The following is a 24,791-nucleotide window of genomic DNA, read 5'->3' on the forward strand; positions in this document are numbered from 1 at the left end:
AATATAGTCAATTAGTTGGTGGGCTAGAAACATGGGGAAACACTGCTCTGGGACAGGCCCAAAGCTTCATCCTATGACAGTATTCCAATTAACTTTGAAGACTTCTAATCAATCACATATTTTTATACAATAAAAAATAAACTTCAAGGTACTGTTGTAAAGAAATACCTCTAATGATGGCTTCAATAATAAGAATACCTTAATTATATCTAAAACTCACTGCTTATGCACTTTTGTCTTTGAAATATCTTTAATGAAATGGAATGAGGAAGTGAAGCCAAGAGGTTAACAATCTGACCTGTGTAGACATCTGTATCCCACGGTGTCCTCTGGAATTGGCAAGCCAATTATGTCACTAACATCTTTCCTGATTTCACCCCCATTTTTTAATCAATTGTTTTTTCCCTATTTCTAAATTTTTTCTCTCTCTGTTCCCTTCTTTAGTGTATCTTAATTTAAATTTTGGCTCATGATGAAAGCAGCTTAGAGGACTTTATAAATTTTTTAAGTGGATATGCTCATAAAGCAGCCTAGAACATAAGCATCTAACAAAGTGCAAGTAGTTACTACCACTGACAAAGGATAGGGAATGCAATGGGAAAAGGGAAAAGGAAAACCATTCAGAAGCCACCTTGGAAAGCAGTGACAGTATTCATTGAAGGGCTCTGGGCAGTTCTCTGGTGCAGTGGTTGGCAGTGAGGTAGATGATTTTTCACCTGTTTTTTCTCATTTGCTATTCACTTTTATCAGAGCCTTGTTTAAACCTCCCTCCCTCTCTTCCCCACTGGTTGTTATCATTAAATGAGGCATTACTGCCAATTGATGAATTAGCCAGCAGTGATGTGTATTCATGGCTTGTTAAGTTTGTGTATATACATTTTACAGGTTAACATTTATTGATACATAGATCATTATCAATTACTTGCATGTGCATGGTGTTTCAGTTCTGTCTGATAAGCTGATATCTCGTGAAGTGAGATGAGCAGGCAGAGGGAATGGAGGGGTCGTTCTTAAACCAGTGTTGGGTGCTTACTCTGAGAGGCCACCACTATTCAGCCTTGCAGGTGCAAGGCTGGGAGAAGTGTGATATAAGATCTTCAGTATGTGGAGAATAAAGGTAAAATATTCCTACAGAAGCTGAAAACTGCCTCAATAATGCAGGTAGAGGTTACAAAGCCATAGTATTGCCAAGGGTGTGGTACCAAAGACACCACAAAACATTTGTTCTTCTTTCTGATGCAAGTCCACTGTGTCATATTTTCTACTCTTATGTGAGGTTATTTAACTTTAAAGGTCATGCTTCATACCTTTTGTTTGTTATTTTTTATCAAGAGTTGTAGATTTTGTGAAGTTTTGCCCAGAGTTTCCATTATTGCTAATGTAACTTAAGAAAGTTAACTTATGCTGCTTTGCACAATGTGTATAATTACCCTGTTTACTTATATTTAAAGATATAGAGTGGTCTGAAATAGAATAATTTTCCTACATCACAATACAATCCACAAGTTCAGACTCTTATTTCAGGCACCTTATTCAATTAGGATTAAAAAAATGCCAAAAACAGTAACTAAAAAATGTATATTTTTTCTCTTTCCTCAGAGTAATTTCAAATTAAGAAATTAGTTCTACAGTATCTCACCTACAGATGATTTTTGACGTTTCTTTACAAGAAGGAAAGACATGGGCATAGTCAGGTGCATCTACTCAACATTTAGAGCCTGGCTGAGTAAATATAGTACAGAAATGCTCTGATTTCTATCCTGGCTTGATGTTGATGTTACCTACTTCCTCTGCTTTAAGATGATGCTAAATCTGAGGGATTTTGGTCACCACACCCTCCACATATGATAAATATAAGTCCTTATTCTGAGTAATGCCTTGAAGACATCACTTCCTAGCATTCCAGTGCAGCTGAAGCTCCTGACCTCAATATTGAGGTTGAGTAGGTTAAAGGTAATGTTTTACACTGTTTTGGTGGTTTGACCACCTGTTTTACAAATATCATTTTTGCTGGTGTATATGATGCTGTTAGTCAAATTCTCCAACTGATTTTTAGTCTCTGAATTATTTTTTAACTTTCAAAACAGTATTTAAAGCAGCAATGAATTTCCACATTTATAACATCAGATTGCATAGGAAATGTGGCAGTATAATCATGTTGTAATTTATAGCTTTCTTCTACTTTTGGTGTTTTCAGTAAGTGCAATTTATGGAACCTTATTTCTGTATTTTTAGTATTTTTCTCTGTTTGCTCAGTGCCACTTTTACTTGATGAGATAAAGATATAAATATCTGACTTTCTACAAATTACTTCCAAACTCTCAGAATGAAAAAGATTATTCTCTCTAGCATGAAAACTTTGCAACCAGATACAAGCACCTGTTGTTATTTGTAAAGATACTTTTCATCACTTTCTTCAGATTGGGCTCCAGAAAAACTAAGCCAAACTTAAAACTACCTCCCATAACAACACTGGAATTAGACTGCAGCATTCTTATACCTTTTTCCTGTGGAGCAAAAAGTTGTGTTGCTTTTGTCTAGCAAGTACAGCACCAGCAACTGGGATTTTTTTACTTTAAAATATTTTGGACCAGTTAGAAAAATTTAATTAAAAACTCTAGCGGCATTTGTATGTTTTGACTGATAGAATTCTCAGAAACATTACCTGGCTCCCTAATGATACTGATTCACTGCAGTACAGTTAATAGGTAACATTTTCCTGGGATTTTGGAGGTTTGGGACTCGCATTAATTATTGAGCACTGGCCTGTTGTTCTCCCGAGAGTCTTTTTCTGAAGTAAGGTTCAGACTTTTTTATGTTTAGGCAGCGCTTTGGAAAAAAGAGGTGGGAAGGGGTATAGGTTTTGTTCCATGGCAGAATAAAACTTTTACTTTAGAAGTACCAAAGCTGGTTCTGTGATACTTAGTCTCTTTATTTCCTGTAAAAAAGAACTAGAACTAGAAAAAGCAACAGACAAAAAAGGTCTAGATTTGAGTAACTGTCTTCAGTCCTGTCATTATTTTGGTGCATTTCCTCTCTTATCTGCACTGTTCAGGTCCTTAGGGGTTCAGTTCAGTAGATTTTTTATTATAGCAATCTCTTCCTGTACCTGATTTCTTTCACTGAGAAAATATTTAGTCCAAACTTGTTTTTTTTCTCCTTCAAATGTCATCAAAACCCTGACAAATCCGCTGTGTGTTTATATATGTATTTCTTTACTGCAAAGCACCAGATGTTTTGTATCTTCAGATCATATTCATTTCTTGAGCCAAAATCTGGATTTTTCTCCAGAAGACCCTCTTATGGCAGTGTTAGTGTCAAGCCATTCTGATTTCGCAAGCAGCTCCTTCTGTAACTATTTGTATATCTTGCATAAATCAGGGGGTCCAAGCTCAGGTACTCCTGATGTAAACTATGCCAGTCCTTCAGGAGGTCCATAGCAACTTTATGATAAGAAATAATAGCCCATGTCTACTTCCCACATCTGCTTTTCCATTAAGGTTATTCCACTTTTTTTTTATTCTACAACAAAACTCATCCTTCCACACATTTTTAGCCTTTTTCCTCTGGATTTTTTATGAGAACATTCTTAGTTGAGAAATCCACTACAAGATGGTTATTTTTCCTTTGAATATGATAATATTCTCACCTGTAATCTCCCTCTTATCATTTTCCACCCTCAAAATATTGGTTTTTTACAGATCTTGCTCAAGACAATGTCAGTGATCCTCGTATTGATATTCTTAGGATATTTTTATTCTGAAAGGGTGAGTTTAGGATATACTATGTAATTCTTTATTATGGCAGATAGTGCAGTATACAACTCTCCCCTCTGGAAATGACATTTCCTGGACACTGGTAATTATTTTGTGAACCATTTTTAATATGATTTGTGCCAATTTTTCAGAAGAGCATTCTTGGAATAAGCTTTCTTTTCCAAGGCATTATTTCAGATCAGTGTTCCTGCTCTAAGAAAACTGTGTGCAGAAATCCTTGCTGTTTACAGAGAACTCATTTCACTGGAATGGGCATGAGGGAGTCTGCTTTTTCTCCCCATTAAAATTAACTCAAGATTATCCTTTAATTTCAGGGATTGAGAGATGAGCATATAAACTACAAAGGTTTGAAACAGTTACTCTTAAAGTTCTGACACCTTAATATTGAAGTACAATATTTAAAAGGGAAAATCAATAAGTAAAACTCACCACTAGCTGTCATGAAATTGTCATGGGAGTCATAGGGGATTATAAAAGTGACAATGAAAAGCCCAGAATTTATATATAAAGGCTAGTATACATGAAAATCAGCTTTGAGCCTCTTTGAGTAACAACTTCAGGTTAGTGTAGCGCTTGTATAAAATGGAAAATGTTTCTTATTCAAAGAATATAATAGCAACATGTGGTATCTGAACAGAGAGTGGCTTTTGCATTGCCATTTGGGTAACCTGCCTGTGAAAATGGAAGTCATATGCAAAACTGAGGATCCTGCATCACCCTCTGTGGAGCCGAAGTTCTGCATTAGGCAGATGGTGCTGAGGAAGGATGACCATTGTCCCTCCTGCCTTCAATTTAAAACATAGATGTGGGTCTGGTCTTATTCTGAGAAAACATAATTTTGTTTAGGTGAGGAAACTTTGTATAAAATGCCCCACTGTCACCAGAGGAGAATTAGTATGGTTATGATTCAGGACTCACTGGAGTCTCTCCAGAGGGAACAGCTTGGTCTGTTTCTTTCATGGTCAGTTCCAGGGCTGCAAGTGGAATTTCTCCTCCTTCATTCTTGGGAATGGTGGCTGAAAGTTCCATTTGCTCAGCATGTGGACAGTAAACACCTTCTGGCCATGCATGGTGGAAGCAAGTGGAAGGACCATAAAGATTTTCCACTCTCTTTGCACTAATATCTTTTTATATTTCTGTTGAAAAGATTTGCTTTATATCCTTACTGATAACATTCTTTTATATAGGATTTATAGAAGCCACACTTTTTTTAACATGGTCACTTTAAAGAGGAAACAAATTTCCATGAAATCTCAAAACTAATTTCAAAACCCTGGCAATTTCTCTATGTGTTGATATATGTGGTCCTTTACTGCAAAAAGTTCCAGATACTTTGAGTCTTCCAGACCATATCGACTTCAAGTGATAAGATGAAACTTTCCCAATGACAGGTAAATAGTCCTTGAACTTCACATCATCACATTATAAAGAAATTTAGTTTCTTGTTTCCAGTATAGATGATATCAAGATATTTTCCAAGTCCCCGAGATACCACTCCTAAATTAACATAGTCCCATATGAAGAAAGGAGCATTAGATTTCAAAGAGCCAGGAATGTGATCTTTCAAAGCCATTTCAGACTGGTTTCAAAATGTCTACCTTACGCTCTTCCTCTCAGTTGTGCAAGAGTAATGCCTGGTAAATCTTTTTTCCTGTATTCTTTCACTAGCTCTCTTCTCTTAGCAGAATCTGTAACATATGGCTGCTCATACATTGCACTGTCAGTAGCAGGGCATTGAGTGCAAATATTCAAAGGGTTATCCACTGCAATAGCATTATAAATAGGTTCATCGAGCATGTGTATAGTAAAGGCAAGTGTAGGATTCTAAACCCACGAAATGTTATGAAATGGTGAAAATTTAGTACTCCTGTAAACCAAGCACCAATTGTGAATAGCTGGCATAGTGCTTAATACAGCTGTAAGCCAAACAACTTTCAACTCCTTATTTCATTTCTACTTCAGACGAGTGACAAAGGAAGGTATGGACAGGATCACATGAATAAATATTTGTTGATGATGTGGCCCTTGACTTTGAAAATATTTCTATTCAGGAAGAGTGTTTTCTGCAAATCTTCTCAGTTGAACACTTGAAAGCAAGTCATGGTCCCAGGCTCTTAAATCATTGGGCTATATGATCTGAGTTTATGAGAACTCTATGTGTTAATTTGATTTATAGCAATTCCATTTCTAAATTCCTGGTGAATCTTAAATCAATGGAACAGCTGGGAAAACAAAACAAACAGCAAATCAGATATTGCTGGGCTAAGCAAATGGCTCTTCTGCCTAGTGGATGAACTTAAAATTTCCATGTATTTTATTGGAGAAATTACAAAACATGATTCCCTTGGAAATGTGAACCTGTGCACCCTGCTGTGCAGTGGGCACTCACAGAATGCACTGTACAGCAGCTGGACTCCCTCGTGAGGGGTATGGGGTTCAGTTCTTTCAGAAAAACAAGGATCCGGTGAGTAACTTCTGGATGACACTGAACATTGTCACAAAATGCTGGTGACTCATGAGTTGCAGTGTCTCTTGATTGGTAATGTCTTCGTTTTTCTGGATTTTTTCCCCAGTGCCATGTGCTGTTTTACTTGCAACACTTCAATGCCTATGAAACTTGCATGTAAATATTTGACAGCTGCAATATAGCTGTTTTTGTTACATCTGCACTGTGTACTGCCAGTCACTGCACAATCAGTAACACAAATAAAGTTCATCAAATGTAATAGTTTTTTACTGAAAAATAAAATTTTGTTAATATCCAAAAAGAGTGGGAAAAGAAATATTTTGTTGCAGCCTTGATTCAGCTGACATACGTAAGTTTGTAATTCCAGGTAAATATAAAATCAAAAGCAAAGATTTATTTTGGACTAATTAATATTTCCTTTTGAGGAAAATACATAGATATTTGCTTCTGCTAGTGGAGCTTAATTTTGAAGAATTTGAAAGTCATCTCTACTGAAAGTTTTTCTCCTTTACTATAGTACACCCTTTACAATTGCACTGCATGTTTATTTGAAAGGTGCTCAGTGATGATAAATGAGCAGCCACAGCAGTACTACTATTTCGACCAAGTCCTTCTCAGTCTTGTATTTTAGAGTTTAGGTAGATTCAAATGATACTGAGATTGGAAAAGCAATAGGAACATGCACAAAGATTTCTAATGGAGGAACAAATTATTTTTTTCCTTGCTGATATGCCAGAAGACAAATTCACCACGAGGTTCACTACTGCTTTTGTTTCTCACTTTGTTTCTCTCTGATACAGTCTGGCTTTTGGTCTGCTCTCTTACAGGAGTAGGTAATTTTAGTGGTCATGCAGAAAGCTGCAGTCATTATTCCAGTATTGACCTGATGCACTAATGACAAAGAAAGCTGGGTTGGAGACTGTTAAACACCAAGTCTCTTAAGTGGCTTAAGATCTTGTGTTTATCAACAAGACTGGGAAATGATTGAGCAACCAGATGCCCAAATTTTGCTTAGATATTTCCATGCTGAACTGCATTGCAGATTACCTCTTGTAGCAATAAATATTGTATACAGTAAAGCATTTTTACTGTCAGACTAAATATTATTTTGTAAATATAAAGTGAAAAGTTTATTTCTTAGCTGCTGAATTCAGAACTTTTCCACTTAATGTAAGTTATTCCTGTCAGTTCAGGTCAAGTGGGACCTATGGAAGCTCACCCCTTTAGCTGAGTCCATAGGTCTGGGTACTTCAAATACTGATTCATAACTCTAAATTTGTAGCCATTACCCAATTTTATGCATCCTTGTAATTAAATGAGTAGGCCAATTAAATCAATTTTAAAGGTTACAGTGAGTTACAGTATTAGGTATTTGTTCATAAGTCCATACTTGTACTTTATAATGCAATACTTTTTCCTCTCACTGTACTACTATAAATTCATTGGAATATGCATTCATTTTCAGGGAAGAGTGGGAGAAAACATCATTATAATCAGTTTGGGGTTTTTTTATTTAGATCTAGATAAATCTTCACCTCACATTAGTGACCCAGTCAAGTGTACTGAGATTTTACAAAAGGAATTTTAATGTCTGGAAGTGTATGCATTATAAAAATCATCTTGGTCTCAATCAGATTCAGAGGACACTAGCTGGCAAATGATTTTGAGCTCTAATTAAATTCACTTGCATCTAAATGTGCTGACATAAAGCTAAATGTTTTCATGCACTGCTTTAATCATTCAATTAATCAGTAATCTCAACTGTTAATGTGGTCGTGTTCTCTGTCACGGTAATTTGCATGAACCTGGAATGAGATTTCCCTTGTTAACTTGCCTGTGTACAAACTGTGGAATCAAATTTAAGTGCAGTACATCCTTTCAACTAGAAGAATTATAGACTGCTCTACAATATGTAGAGTAACTATGAGAGTCACTTGTTTATTTAATGCAGCTTCTTCAATTGCTAAAGATTTTTTCTGTTGTAGGATTTTTTCTTCCTCTTTCATTTTTAAATAATTTAACTTATAAAATTAGAGCGCTTGTCGGCTTTTCTCAGTTGCAAAAGAAGTCAGGTGTTCTCCTGATGAAAACTTCTGGACTTTGATTGAAAAGAACTGTGAAAAGAACTGTGAAAAGAACATAGAAGCACAATGATGAGATTTACATCAGACATAGCCATGGTATTAAAGCAAAAATCCTTTTGTCATTTTTTGGTGGATGTGACAGTAGCATTCATGAAGGGAGTGCAGAGTATAAATGTAACACAGTGTCATTACAAACAGCCAGATAAATTGTGGGCATTAATTAGGAGGAAGAGTATAAAGCCTTTTTCTTTAATTATCTCAATTGTAAAACTCTATCATGGGATGTTTGATGAATAAGATTCTCTGTATAAGATAGCATGAGATCTAAATTTTTGTCGCTCCAGTTATGATTTTGGGGTATCACATCATTGAAACAGGGCAACATTGTCTAAGCCTGTGATTGAAGGTACAGTTGTCATGGTTCTGGCTCATCTTATTTGATTGTCTCTGGCTTTATGCTGTATTTCTGGCAGAGATTTATGAAAACCACGAGTCTTCCATTGATCAATGTCCTATCCTCTCCAGTATGTTCTACTTCTGAAATGAAGGCAGGCATGCAAGCTCCTAATAGTCTTCCTTCAAACTTTCATGTGAAAAAGTAACTTGATCTTCATGGAAAATGAGCTTAAAGTAAAAGAATCACAATTGAAAGAAATCTGCTTTTAAATTGCGCTGGCAAGCCAGGGACCTCTCTCACATTCATCTATCTCTGCTGACTTGCTGCTAAAGGAAAACCTCGTGAATGTTGGATATTTTGTGTTTAGGCTTCTTCTCATCTTAGCAGAAGCACTTTTAAATCATCCTTCACACAGCTTTTGCAGGCTTGAACAAACAATCAAGAATTTTTATCCAAAGCCAATATACAAATATCCAATTTGAATTTTTAAAAATTTATTTTGTAGAGACTTACACCACTTAATTTCTGAGCTGAAACCTAGGGTCAACTGGTTAAAAAAGCATCCAGTCTGCCCATTCTCTGGACTCTCTGGCAGTCTCACTCGCAGCTCAGAGACTTTCACTGCTGGCATCGAGGTCCCTTCCCTGTGGGCGGCTCCTGTGACCTGACAGGTGCCTGCTTGACTCCCTGTACACCCCACTCTCACAGTCAGATCAGGTTTCCTTCCCATATCCACCACAGCTCTCCCAGAGCAGAGCTCAGATGACTCTTTCCATAAAGACATTTGTTCTGGGTGCAGCAACACAGAAACATCCCCAGCTGATGCCTCCAAGGAGGACCCTCAGCAAAGGAAACCCAAGGATTTTATACCCTCACAGTCTCTCCTCACACAAGCCTCTCTTTCTCCTGAGTCCTCTGCTCCTGCAGCGTCTCCCAGAGTCCATCCACCCATCTTTGCACCCTTTGCTGACCAAAGGGTTGGCAGCTCATGGTCTCTTATCTCTGGCTCCCACTCGTAGCTCACTTTGCATCTCAGTGAGCAGATGGCAAACTGAGCTACCTGCACCAGATTTATTCCTCAATACTGCAAATCTGTTCTTTCTTACACAGATTTTCAGCAGCTCTACTCTGTTGCTCCAAAGGCTCAAGGTTACACCTTTCTCAATAGATCAAGTATTTTGATTGGATGCATTTTCTTATCTAAAAATTGAATTAAAAGGAAACATCCACCAGTAATCTAATATTGTCTCCTGATAGACCAACCTCATCAATGAAATAACTTAATATTCCAGCCAAAGTGCTGAAAGCATAATATGGAATTCAACAACTTCTATATTATTATGGAAGTGTTGCAATCTGCACAGAAACATATACCAAAATATACAGACCAACAGGTTTGTATCACTCATTGCAACTTTCCAAATGCAAGTTTAAAAATAATAAAATATGTTGTCTTCCAGTCCATAAGTTTCTAATAAATTATTCTGAAGAATATTTCATTTATCTTACTCTAGATTTAAAAATCCAGCTAGTTATCATTGAAGATCATGAAATTAAGTGCTGGATTTGTTATTTGTGCCACAATGAACACTGAATGATAGAAATTTCACCCTCAATACTTCTTTTTTGAAATATTTTATAGTGTTTTACATACACAAGTAATAACTAGGGATATTAAAGATTTGAAGCTATAAAAATAAATTACAGAATTAAGCAAACCTTTAACCAGAATATTTTGAGGTATGGGTTTGTTGGGCTTTTTTTTTATTTTCTTTATGCAATAGGGAAATATTAATCCCTTTATAAATGTTGCTGAAGAATTGAATTATACATATAATTACTGGGCATAATATTTCTTGTATGTTTTTAGTATGACAAGAATTTTTTCACCAAATTATTTAGATATGTCCCTTAGTTTGTGATTATAGGTGCATCTCTCATTATTTTTTTTTAATTCAAGTTTAAGAAGAGCAGCAAATATAATTCTGATTGCATTTTCCTGATGCTTTGCTGTTGTACTACAAAAAGTTGAGTAAAATTAGGCTTACAAACCTGCTGATATTAAGAGAAAGATTCGCTGTTATTCTAGCTGGTACTGGATTGGCATTTATAAGTAAACTTGTTTATTTCATTAATGTTAAAGCAACCACAATTATTCCAGGTTCATTTTGGTGTAACTGACAATAGAGTTTGGCCACCTTATATTTTTCATAAAGCCATGGTATGCTTGGTAAGCTCCAATGTATTCCTGTTCATAATGACATTCATTCACTACTGCACATCCTCTCCACCTTTTGTGCCCTTTTGGTGTTCCAGATTCTGCTTCATACAACTCTCAACAACAAGAATTAAAAAGAAAACGAAAACCCTACAGCAGTCTTTGCATCACATAATTGTATTGTAAACAACAAGAATCAGAGCAGTAAATTAATTTTCCAGCTATAAATATATTTGGTATGAATGATCTGCTGGTCTTGCACTGTCACACTTTCATTATGCACTGCAAGCATATGATTTTAATTCTCTTGGCAGTGTGGGGATTTAGTTTTGTGTTGACATGGGCAGCAGCATGTTAGTGCATGAATGGTAATGATATTTTTTCCCCAGTTAGGCAAATAAAAATGACAGGCTAAGTCAAGCACTGCACTGAACCAGAATGCATTTTAAAAACACATTATTTGGTAAGTGGGAAAAGACTGTTTTAACATAACAATCATTTATTGAAAGGATTTAATTAAATCCGTACAAAATGTGGGTAACTGAAGGAAAGTCTTGAGAGAAAATTGGTCATTTAATAAACCTCCATTACCTTTAAAATACTGAAAGCAGTATAAGACATAGTGTTTTATCCCTTGGGTAATTAAAGAGTAACATAGTTGGGTTTTGGGATTTCACAAATGTAGAATTCTTGTGACAGTTCAGATTGAAAAACAGACTTATTTTTCCTCTATTTTAGTGTATGGATTCTGTTCCTCCCTTCCCAATCATAAATTATACATACATGTATGGGGATTAGGTATATCAACCTGAGTTTTCCATTAAAATAATTCATTTTTTCTCTTTAAATTTATGAAAATTTATCAAGGGATTATGAGTTAGTTAATAGTATTTCCCCTTAATACATACACATGAATTCACTTGCACATAAGTCTGAAAAATGAGAGGTGTCTGTCTTGGGACTAGACTGCTCCTAAGCTCCTGTTAGCAAGCTGTAAGGTAAACACTCCTTAACAAGCAAAGGGTAAAAAATAGTCTTTCCTCTCTCCATGTGAAATGTAGACAGATTCTGCCCATAAAACTTTTTAATTTTTTCACTTCAAGATAATGACACACAGGCAAAACACTTGTATCAGAAGTTCATTATTATCTGGAAAGGTTCTCCCTGATAATGGAAAAATGCTGTAAAGGGTCAGAGTTGTTGACATCAGCTGAAGATGAAGTTCTGAGGTTCAAAGCCTTCAAAACCATTTCAGAGAAGGATGGGAATGAGCTATTAGGCTGCCAAGAGGTTCAACTGTTAGATTTAATGAAGATTTGAAATCAAATTAGGACACCACATTTATTTGATTGATGTCCGTGTCAATATTCTACTCTTGAATGGATCATACATAATAGCTGCAGCTTCAACACACTGAAAAAATATAAAGAGCATTAAGTATAACAGAATGGTGAATCTTTGATGTGCCTGTTTCATATGGGAGAAATATGGTGGGACTCCAAAAGACAGGTGACTGATTTTGAATGAAATATTTTTTCCTCAGAAACAAAGAAAACAAAAAACAAATTAACAAAAAACAAAACAAACCAAACAAAAAACCCCAAAATCAACCTCGCCTCCCATGAAGGATAAATAATTCCTTGTAGTTTAGAATGTCCTTAATTCCACGTATCCTGGTGTGTCGTTCAACTGTGTTTTTAAGGATTCCCTTGCAAAATTCTATAGAATAAATTAGTTTGCTGACATAGGTCAGCATTATCTTATTGAGACCATGGATATTTCTGGGTTTTATGGTGTAGCTGTGTCTCTTTAGACTGCAGAGTACTCTAAATTGCAGCATAACATTTGAAATTTCTCCAAAATTTTGGGATTTGTCACCAGTCCTTGGTCAAGTGGTTGTTTCAGTGTGTTGGCTTCTATCTCAGAGGCAAATATCATAAAGGATTCCTAGAGGAGACAATGAGGCAACTTGTACCAAGCCATCAAGAACTATTGTATATGATCTGTGGACTAGATCTTTGACTCAATTTCAGAACACTAGCCTGAAACCAGAAGTTATATCCTTGTTTGCGGGCAGTTGGGACTTTGCTTTACAATATCTGTCCAGTTGTGCCTTCTTATGATGTTATAGAAAGTACTGTGCCAAGCGGTGCAGAATTTGGACTTTAATTCATATTTTACTTTTGTGTTCTTCTGCAGATAGTAACTTTATCCTTGCAAATGCTCAGGTGGCTAAGGGATTCCCCATTGTTTACTGCTCTGATGGCTTCTGTGAGCTTGCTGGATTTGCACGGACTGAAGTCATGCAGAAGAGCTGCAGCTGTAAATTCTTACTTGGTGCTGAAACAAATGAGCAGATGATTCTTCAAATTGAGAAATCATTGGAGGAAAAGATAGAATTTAAAGGAGAAATCATGTTCTATAAGAAGAATGGTAAGTCTTTCTTTCCTGTTCTGTTAGTCATAAAGAAAGAAACTTAGCATAAATGCATATAATATATAATGTTCATTTCTAAGTAATAATTTAGTTGTCTATTATCAAACCTATGTGAATAGATTTGAATCATGTTAGTAAGGTAAAATTGAGACCATGTGTATATTGGTGTTATTGATTTTATATGAATGTGTTGCAAAGCTACACAGATTAAATTCAGGGTTCTAAACTACATTGTGAGATTTTTTGCAGTCACTTTGACACTCTTTTTACCTCTTTTTCTTCTTCTTATACTGAAGTTTTTACTTCTTATTGTTGGAGTTGGAATGAAAATATTCATATTCACCACAAAATATGCTATGTAAATTTTTCAATGCCATCAGTAAAATGCTCGAATGTCTGAATGAGCCATGTAATTTCTTCTCAACTGCTATTACACATGAATAAAATAATAACTTTCAAAAAGTGAAAAATTTATATTCAAGTATGTATTGTCACATAAAAAAAAAATCCAGGCATTAAACAACCCCATAGACTATTGGAAATTTCAATTTACACCAGCAGTTTTGACTCTTATGGCAAGACATTTATGAGGAAAATTTTAGTCAACTTGTATGAGGCACAGAAGACAGTAGGCCATGATGCACACTTCACAGCTCCTTTGGTTTATATCAGTGCACTTATTCCATATATTTCTATTGCCACATTCATGTTATCTTCAAACAGGTGACACTAAGTTTGAGATAGTGACAGGATTTCAACCATGATAACAGAAGCAGAGTGATCCATGGACTCAATGGATCCATGGGTGTTGAGTATCACCTTCTCTTTTATTACATGGCTAGAATTTATAGGCATATGTCTAGACTGCATTTTCCTCATAGGTTTTCTCTTCTTCTGTTTTTATAAATGAAATATTTTCCTTTCAAATAATATTACTGCTATTATATGCTTTAAAAACCTTTTTTCTAAAAGTGATTACTGCATGACAACAAAGTGATTTGGAGTGTTAGGAGAAGGCAACTTCAGTTTCACTAACAAAAAGAAAAGGAAGAATGTTCCTTAGTTGGCTTGTGTTCCTGATTACTGCTCTTCATAGCATAAAAGTTTGACGTTAATTTGGAAGATTCTGCTAAATGCTTCCTAGTCTTGACTTTTTGAGGAGGCTTCAGAGTGTGTGAGTGTGTTTGGTTTTGTTTTTTAGCATATAGAAGAGACTCACACAGTTTCCTGAAATGGTTTCAGGAAGGTTATGCAAATAAAGTAGTTCCAAGTTGTAAAACATGTCTGGATATAGGGGAAAAATTATTTTAACCTGGAAGGATAAGAGCTGCTTTTTTCTAGTATTCCATAGTGATAACCAAGCATGATAAGAAGATACTTCAAGGTATTTAAATTACAGAAGTAAAGCTAAGACATTCATTTAATTGTCTTTGTCCTGAATGATAAATTGTGATTCCTTTATATTTTGAAGGGGTGCTTCAAATCTGTAATAGCTATGATTAACACAGGCAGAGAGAGATTGCAGGTCAATTATCAGAGAAGTAGCTGAATCACAGATAAATAGATAAAGAGAAATTGTTGAGGCCAAAAGAATTCCCACTACACATCCTACATGCATCCCTCTGCATAATTTGACTGGAAGCTTCCCCAATACATTTTCTGAATAAGAATAAATTTCCCCAACTGCCCATTATATTTTTCATTTCCATGTGTTTCTGTACCACTGGGTAACAGAAATTAATAGGTATTAAAATAACATGAGAGTTTCTTAGTGTAAAAGCTAAATTTATCTTAAAAAATAATCTTGGTTTTTCAACTGATCTGCAAAGTGCAGGCTCCAAATTTGGCAAATCAGCCATTTTAGCTAAATGGTTTTGCTTTGGAGTTGGGTTTGGGGCTTTTCTCAGAGGAAAAATTGAACTTCTGAAGCTGTTAAACTTATTCAACTTTTTGTCCAGAAAAAGGTTTTAAAAATATTTTAAGACATAAGAACTTTGGGAATAATATACTTGAAATGATTGTGTGAATACTTTCCGGTATATCCAATATGGAAAATCATTGATTTTTTGGGCTGATATAATGCCAGGAACATAGGTCACTGGGAGACAAGTAGCCAGCAATGCCTAGTTATCACAGGGCCACATTTCAATGTCCTGTTTGGGCTTTAGGGTGGCAGAGGGGAACCACCATCTGCCTTTAGTCTGCTACTTGGCACAGCTTTGCTTTGTTGGCCTAACTACAAGACCAAATAAACACTCCCAAGCCTCAGGGGTGATTCTGAGCTCACAGAATCCTTCTTGAAATCTTAATAGTTAGTACAATATTATGATAAAATTTACTATGAGAGACATGGATGTATGAATACAATAATTTACTCTTGGTTGGTTTTTCTGGATTTGGTCTGAAATGTAGATCATATGTATCCTGTTTTTTGGGGCAGACATTCAAGGTTACAAAACTGAACGTGCATCTACTCCTCAATTGTCACATTTTTCAATATTTTAAATTTGATTTAAACTTATTTCAAAGCTGATTCAGTTTTTCTCATTAAATTAGATGGTTCATTCTAAACAAGCAGCTTTGATTCAAATTTATTAAGCTTGAATGTGGACCTTTCACAGTTATTTAACCGTCATTAAAGAATTCACAAAACACTTATGCTCAGTAATTGTTAATTAAAGGAATGAGTGCTATAACTAAAGCAACCCCAGCAATCCACATGCAATTTCATGGAAATTCCAGCGTGCTCTGAGCTGATACTGCAGCAAGAGTAGTGTGCTAGGGCTTGGGCAAGAATCTGAGTAAAGTGGGTTATTTGTCTGTGTTGGATGAACCACAGTCTTTCATTTTCTTTGTCATTTGGGTTTGAATTTCAAGGGAAAAATGATCTTAAGTAGTTGTGCTCTGACCAATCCTTCTGAGACCACAAGAAGTGGATAAGAAATTTTTCTCTGTGTGTTCTCGTTTGAGAATTTTAATGAATTCTTAGAATAAGATAAACTGGTTGTAACTCCTCATCCTGAACATTTTCTGCCATACTAGCAACAGAGCAATATTAGAAGCATGGCAGCCAATACAGAAGCTTCAGAGAGAGATGTCTTTTGAAAATTCAACTCAAAATATACTTTTCATCATAGTTTCAGTATTTATTTTTGTTCTCTGAAAGTTTCTTGCTTTTTCTTTGACAGAGCTAAACTAGTTTCTTGAAGACTATCAGAAAAGAAGACTATTAAAAGACAAGGAATTTTATGATTGTTGCCTTCTTCAGAGAGTTTTAAAATTATATTGCTTAGGAGCTGATTTTTAAACTTTTTTTTCTGTTACTATATCTACATTTTCTTTAAAACATCTGGAACAAATTAAGTTGTCAATTATGAGAATAGAAATGCAAATTAACCTTTTGGAATTCAAGTGAGTTGTGAGAAAAATGTTCACTCCTGGATCTCTTGTTTAGAACAATCTAAAAGCAGTTGGACACTATGCTGTGGAATTATATTTAAATAAACCCTTCTTTTTCTCCCTGTCAGACCTCTTCTGAAATTTGTCAATAGCGAGTACAGGCAGTTAAATGAGGTCTTTACATTTCCTCAAACTGAAGTACAATTAAGCAGCATTTTTCCTTTTCTATTACAGCCTAAGATAATGCCACAACAAGCCCTATAACCAGTGACCTAGTCCAGTCTAAGGTCTCCATCTTTAGTTGCTGAGAAGGTCACAGCTTGGGTCCCCTATGACCCCATCAGATTTATTTCCTTTGTCTCAAAATTAGGCTTGTGGTGTTTGAAAAGAGGTCTGTGCTTACATACAACTTTTTAAAACATGCAATAATTCCACAACCTTCCCTCATTGAAAGGAAATTGGCCTCTTTCAGTGTATGTCTAAGTTGTGTGAAACACAATGTAATCAGCAGTGGCCTCTTGTGATTTATGGACATTTGAGAGACTCCACTGTGGTGACCATCATATCTGTGCACCCCAGAAAAAGGGCTGTTTGCAGCCTTTGCGCACAGTTGAAAACCCCCACTGTAAGAGGACAGGAGCAAAGAGATGTTGCTGGGACTGTCTTTACACGGTGCCTCAGGACTTTGGTGCAAGCAGAGTGTGCTTTGTCTGTGACAGTTAACCAGGACTCGAGGGACGTTTTGTCAGCTTCCATGTGTACACTGATTTAAACACTTTCTGGGTTTTGTCTTAGGCATGTTCTTGGTCCCTAAAGGTTTGGTAAGTAAATTTTAAGGTCAGGGAGATACAATGTATTCAATTTCAATATTTATTTCTTCATTTATTACAAGTCAGTAAGATTAAATGAAAGTGTTATATCTCTTCTCATCATTGCATGAGAATATCTGTTTTGGTAAGGCTGTATCCATATCTTGAAGGTTGCGATTAAGGTATTTCAGATGGGCAGAGTATGACTAGAGACAGGGTGAAAGTCAGACCCTGTTACTGAGCTCCTGAATTCATCAGGCAAAAGGCTGTTTGAAGTTAGCAATGACAGCCACAGGTAAATGAAATAAGGCTCAGGCCATGAGAAACCATCCATTGCCTCTGCCACGTTTGTGGTTGAATAACTTGCCTGGAGAATAGCAAAGGCTAAACAGCATCATTTATATTTAATGCATTCCTTGTGTTATGAAAACAGAAAAGGTGTTTTTTTCAGAAAAAGTGTTCAATGTTATTTAAAATTATAGAAGAATTATGAAGAAATGGAAGAGAAATTAATTTCTTTTGAATTGAAAGAAAATTGGATTTTCCTGAAGCTTCTCTACAGAAAGTACCTGCCTTCTTTAACAATCTCTTGAAATACACCATGTCTTTTGGAAGTTAAGCCCAGCATTAAGACGAGGGGCATTTATTAGAATTTTCTGACTGTAAAAAAAATTCTGTACAGAGACTCAAATTTTCTTGTGACTACTTTCTACTAGTTTTTAGTGACAATTTTCTACGTACTAATGTAGAGAAAGCACCTTGACAAGTTTCTTGACAGAGCAGTTTGTAGCAATGTGGCCTCACTGCTGCTCCACTGCTTCTCTGCCTTGAAAACCTCATCTAAAAATAAGAAAGCTAAAAAGCTTTTGTGGTTGGCTTGCTCACATTTGCTAAATTATAGTACAAAATACCGGGGGAGGGGAATAAAACATGCAAGCAACACTGAAAGATTAATCTGAGGGTAATATTTAATTGCAATTACCTGGGCCATAAAAAATAATTTGTAACTTTATAAAAGAATATGTTGGGTTTTTTTTCTTCTTTCTTTTTCTCTTTGCTTCTTTTCTTGTTTTTGTTTTTTTATTTCATTTTTTTCTGTTTTCTTGTTCTTTTTCGTTTCTCTCTTTCATATAACTCATTAATCATTAGAAAATTTCACTGATTTTTGGGATGTCTTCCTCTTTAAAAAGCAGTATAGAATATAGACAGAAGACATGTCCTTAATTTCCTCTGCTTCACAGAATAGGGCAGTTTTGTCTCCTTTTCTCTCCAAACCCTTCATTTTCTTGACCCATGGTTTCTGATGGAAGGTAATGTGTACCTCTGAAATGTTTTGATGTTTTAGAGACAGCCCCAGCTTCTGCAGCAGAAGAGAAAGGCAGAGCAGGCTTGTGCCCCTCTGTAGGGCCCTGGCTGAAACTTCACAGAGGCCTGGGTGAAGTGGTCAGCAAAAGCCTTAAAGAAGACAAGGCAAGGGAATGAATTTCAGTTATAAGGCAAAAGAAAAAAAAGGCAGCAAAATCCCCTTTGTACAATGTGATCTAAACTATCTGAGGTCTTTTCCTAGAATTTAATGAGACATCAACAAGACTGCAGCTCACTGACAGCGCTGATACGTCGTTCTGATGCATTCACAGTGATATTGGCTAATAGCTTCTTTCAGCAGCAGCATGATGTATTAAAAGCATAATTCACTGAGAAAAGACTTGTTCTTCTAGAACCACATTGATATGTAAATAAATCTGTGTGAAATTTTCCCATTCCTTGTTATATTGCTACAACTTGATGCCCTCCACTGCTAACAGATGCAATTACTGTTTCCACACAGGCACCCTGGGCATCCAGCTGCACATGGCATGAATGGCTGTTGGTACTGCTGGATGCTTTTTTTGTCCTTAGTTTTTAAAAGAAATTTCATTGTACTACTTTTTATGCATGCATTTCTAGTAAGAGGTATTAATTTTGGAGTCGGATGTTCATAAGACATCAGACTAATCACTTTTCTATTGAATTTTTTTCTCACAATTTTATTGCCACACTGAGTCTGCTGCCTTTTATTTTTTTTTATGAGATTTAAATCAAGCTTTGTTAAAAGCTGACTTGGGTGCCTGTGCTTCACCATGAGTTAGGCTGTTCTTTGGATAAAGAAAGTTCAAAGTGTCATTTCTCCCAAAGACCATATGCCTCTCTTTGGCTGGCATTTCCTTATTTTGTCCCTGATCCCTAAATCCACATTCTGGATTATGATGCAGACTATTTGCCACCCCTGTGCTGACCACTGTGATGGGTTCTTGCTATAGCTCCATAGCCTTTGGAAGGTGATAGGAGGCTCACGGTAGCACTGTCTACTGAACCCTCCCACTGATTTGGGTAGGGAATTGCAAAAGCAGTTTGATTTCAGAGCAGTTAAATTACAAGAAGGTTAAAACCTGCTGCTTTCCAGCTGGTGGGGTTACAATAATTTCATTGGCCACACTCAGAGACTGCTTACAGCATGTGCTCACATGGGCTGAAGTGGTGAATTGGGAAGATTAATCCTCTCTATCATGTTACATAATTGCTCAGTGTGTGTTTCAAAACCCTTCTGTACAAAACCGTCGGACCTGACAGGGTGGGATTATCAGTTCAGATCCATGACTCAGCTCCATCTCAGGCCCCAGCTTTAGCCCCCTCCTTCCACAAAGGTGCCCAAGGGCTGCATATGAAGTACAGGTTCAAGTTCTTGAATCACAGCCTCAACAGAAAACCTCTAAACTTGCTGAAAACTTCTGAATAATATGAACAGATAAGACAAGGATTACAGACAAGGATTATAAAGCAAAATATTTTCTGACCTAACCGTGTGGGAAAAGCAGTGTAAAATAACTTGATCAGTTTCTAAAATGTAGCCTTTAAGCTTAAGTGCATGAGTAACCAGTAGAATCCCCTTTTTCTCTATGTCATGCCTTTAGAAAACTTTATGAATAAGCACGAGATTACAGCCAGCACCTCTTCCAATGCTGGGAGATCTCTTATTCTGCAGATTCCAGACTTCTGTTTCTAGGGGCTGCCACTGCTAAAGACACAAAAGTGAGAATCATAAAAGTATTTTGCAGATATTTTAGTTTATATAATTATTGCTTGTTTTTTGAAACTGAAAATGTGATTTTTTTTATAGGTGTAGAGGTCTGTTTGGAGATTGCTGGGTTTTTTTGATTGCAGTAAATTTCACATTATTTTTGAAGTCTCTCTTTTCAGATAATAGAATAATGAGCTAAAAGCAAAATAATATCATTTGAAAACATGTTTATGTTAGGTGAATGTGTGCTTTAACTCCTTCAGATTTGAAAATATAAGGTGAAATTTCTGAATAATAAACACATTTTTATTCATGTATATATATATATGAATATATACACAAATATATATCCAGACATACATCGTGTATATGAGAGATCATCCTGTTTTAAAAAAAATTCTTGCCCTCTTTTCAAGAGTGCAACCCTCAGCAGGCTGAGAAATCATATTTACTACTGTGTTTATATCTACCTGTTGACCCTGAAAGTCCAAAAGGAATAAAGATCATAGGTTATAAACACAGTTTTAATAATAGATTTCAAAACTACAGTATTCAATGGAAAGAAAATGTGGCTTACTTGGAAATTGCTTGAGTGAAAGCAATTAAGTACAGACTAAACTGATCAGGAAGGATTGAGCCTGACTATTTCTGAAGCAGTCTGTATAGAGATATTGAAGAAACTCCATTTTGTTTTGGTTTCTGTTGCTTTTGTTTGGTTGGGTGATTTTTCATTTTAGCCATAGGTGTTGTATATTTGTTTGTATAAGTATATTGTCTCAATTAGTATTTTCCCAGGAGTTAGTTGACAAATGCTGAATGCCCTGTACTAATGTAACTGTGACAAAGTAATTGTCATTGGAGGGGGAGGGAAAGTGGCAAACTGATAATGTTTATGAGTCTGCCCTGAAGCTCTTTGCATTTAAGCAGAATGCATCTCACTGACTTAACTTAGTTTTTAGATAATCCTGTGTGTTTTGCTAATTGTCATAACTGCAACCCAGTAAATGTATTACATCAGGGAAGTACTTATCTCCCTAAATGTCATTTTCTTTTCTAATCTGGATGGAGATAGGAAAAGGAAATTAGGGCAGACAAAAAGAAAATGGTATACTTAAGGATAATGTATCTCACATGACATTAAAAGGCATTGCTTAGTCCTCTGCTTTTGTTCAAGGAAACTCAGGGTAACTAGAGGATTTTGAAATGGTTTTATTAATTAGGGGAGATACTGGAGCTGTCCAAGGAAAGACCAGAAAGCTGAATAAACAAAGCAGAAATGTAGATGTGCTGGAGCTTATAAATCAGTTGTATAAAACAGTCACTGCAGACTGTACTAGCTGTTGCATGGAGAGACTGTTCCATTAAGGATGGAAAGGACGTGCGCTCAAACTAGGAGCTGCCATAACACTGACAGTCTGTATCCAAAATGTGACAAACAGAAACTTTGGGGTTGTGAATTAAGCTTCTCTCTCCTTAACATTGGCAGTTTTCAGGAGAGGCAAGGATAGGAGATTGCTGTGTTGAAAAAGGTCTTCTCTTAGGGCATCCTTTCCCTCTTTTCATCTCTCCATCATGGCAGAGATGGCAGAGAAAGTTGGACATGCTGGGCAGCATGAGACATATGACAAATGAGGCACTGAATTACCTGGCAGCAGAAGGGAAAGAGCACAGGCTGGAGCTGGGCACAGAAAAGGCTGGGAAGACATGGAGGGGTGGATTTGTGTATCTCTGATGAGATGTGATAGATTTGAATAATTTTCCATGGTACTCCATAGGGTATAGAGAGGACTAGGAAGCTATTTTTAACAAGTTTTAAATCAACTCCACAGGATTATTAATTCCCTACTTATTCATACTGAAGTACAATTTTTGCTTTGTTATTACAGTACCTTACTATCATATTTCATCTACCAAATTCTTGGGACACAACTGTATTCTGCTTTGAGGTGTAAATAAATTTTGGATTGGATGAATTTTGGATGCATCAATGGATTACAAATCCATTTTGGAACAGATTTACATTAATTGTTAAAACTGGTAAGGAGACTTCTAGGATACAAGTATGATCTGGTGGTCACACAGAAGTAGGGGAAACAAGTTCTTGAATCTTCTTTGCCACTTGTATGAAAATCTAACTCAACAACCTGTTCCCATGTAAGTTAGTTTCATCATAGCCCACATGAGCTCTTAATTTTGCAATTTTTTCTGATCAAAGAATGTCACTAGGTGTAGCAGATGAGCGGACACCTTCAGTAGCAGAATTCAAGAAAAATAAATTATAGATTTTGTTAACTTATAAATTTGATTTTTGCAGGGATAATGGAGAAGAATGAGGTGATAATTTTCTTAAAGCAGCAGAACTTTTCATTAGCTGTTTTAATTGATCATTGTCAAAGTTATGATATTTACAAAAGAGAAAGAATGTATAGCTATAGTTTTCTTGCAGCTCATTTCGTTTCCTGTTCAATCCAGTTGCAATTTTTTTAAGCATTGTTTTCTTTGCACTTTTCTCTCCTCAACAAAATGTTGACATCTTGTCAAAACCACTTAACTTTCAAAATGAAGTGTTATCAGTGAGGCTGGGAATTTTTGGGTAAGCTGATGAAAGAGACAGTTTGGTTTCCTCAGACAAAATCTTTGGCATCCCAGCCTGCCAGTCTTGAAGTGCACACTTTCTGTGGTGGAAAAGTGGAAATGATCAGGCTCAGATATCTCTGGTGTTATGATGCAGGTTTATTTTGCTAATAATTAGCAACCACCAATGAGACACTGAGGATTGTAATGCTGAGGATTGAGCATCAATCTTGTTGACAAGTTATTACAGCTATCTAAATGAAAATATTTTTATCTTTGTCTTCTACATGAGTCCCTGGAAATAGAGTGATGTGTTTTAATAGTTTTCTTTAAGGCTTGATTTGCATCTCCCTACAAGAACATTTAGTTTACTAAGTCACCTACTTAAACAAAAAGAAATATTCCAGATTTATGATGGCTTATGAAGCCTAATTCTGCCCTCTTATGCATATATATAATTATTCCTCAAAAAGCTATTGTTTTGTGACACAAGACTTTTATATCTAGTACGCAAACCATTTAAACTTTCTTTTTTCTTCATATACTTGGGCCCTTAGTCTAGGAACCGTTGCATTGGTTAATTTTATAAGTTATGTGCAGATTCAGAGCTTCTTAAAAGAGCTTGATCCCTCTTCCTTGTACCACAGAGAAGTGAAGATAGACCACAGAAATTTGTGTGTTTCTTATTTCTGACCCCTTATGATGAAAGGGACAGCATAAAGTGGCTCAGCATCCCTCTGGAAAGCAGTGTGGCAAGAAAAGTCCTGAAGATTTGAGGGTCTGAAGTGCATATAAGCACACCAGTCAAAAAGCAAAAGGAATCTTTAAGCTTTTCTTGCTGGACAAAACTATTCACAGACTGTCAAGGACAAAGGAAGCCATAGCTTGGCATGAGTAGCGCTCATTCCAAGTATTTCTTAGATATTTGTATGGCTTAAAAAGTATAAAGCAAAATTTTAACAAGATGGGTGTAGAGTTTATTTATTTTGTTAAAGAATTACATAAACTTTGCGGACCATCATCCCACATCATACCTTTATTATGAAACCTCTCCAATACCCAAATATCCACCAAAGATATTTCTGTTCTGAGTATTTCACAGGGCTCTGTCTGGGGTGGGCATGACTACAGATTCCCTTTTATCGTACGGTGAGTGCACACAGCTCATCAACGCAGCTAATGGTCTCAGTCTGTCCCATGGTTCAAGCAAGCTTTATCTTCTAGTGAAAAGAGTGCCTGGTTTTGAAGGCTACTGGCATTCTAATGACAGAGTTTTGTATAAAATCTCCCTTTTAAATGCTGTGGTCTGTTGACCCTTGTTTTGATTTCAGTCTGGGGACAGACTTCTAGCTGTCAAAACAAGGAAAGGTAGAAAGGGTGGTTGAGAGGGTGACCATAAAGCACTCTCTTTTTTTGTATATATAAAAGGTGGACTATAGCCAAATTGCCTTGTGATAAGATTATGCTTCATTTGGTTTCTTTTCTCCTTCCCTGTGATGTGCTTATATAAGCCTTGAGGATATTAAAATATATTTTGACCCTTCATAATGCAAGAGAAAGATTAGACCCTTTC

General features: G+C 36.1%; 1 protein-coding gene across 1 annotated transcript in view; it reads left to right on the forward strand.

Annotated features, from left to right (window-relative positions):
• Positions 1 to 24,791, forward strand: part of KCNH8 (potassium voltage-gated channel subfamily H member 8) — a 176,793-nt gene that overhangs the window by 42,942 nt on the left and 109,060 nt on the right. Inside the window, exon 2 of the mRNA XM_058025604.1 lies at positions 13,142 to 13,375. Within this exon, the coding sequence (XP_057881587.1) occupies positions 13,142 to 13,375 (234 nt within the window). The remainder of the gene's footprint in view (positions 1 to 13,141; positions 13,376 to 24,791) is intronic.

The sequence above is a fragment of the Melospiza georgiana genome, chromosome 1, assembly GCF_028018845.1.
Source record: "Melospiza georgiana isolate bMelGeo1 chromosome 1, bMelGeo1.pri, whole genome shotgun sequence".
In the NCBI taxonomy this organism is placed as follows: domain Eukaryota; kingdom Metazoa; phylum Chordata; class Aves; order Passeriformes; family Passerellidae; genus Melospiza; species Melospiza georgiana.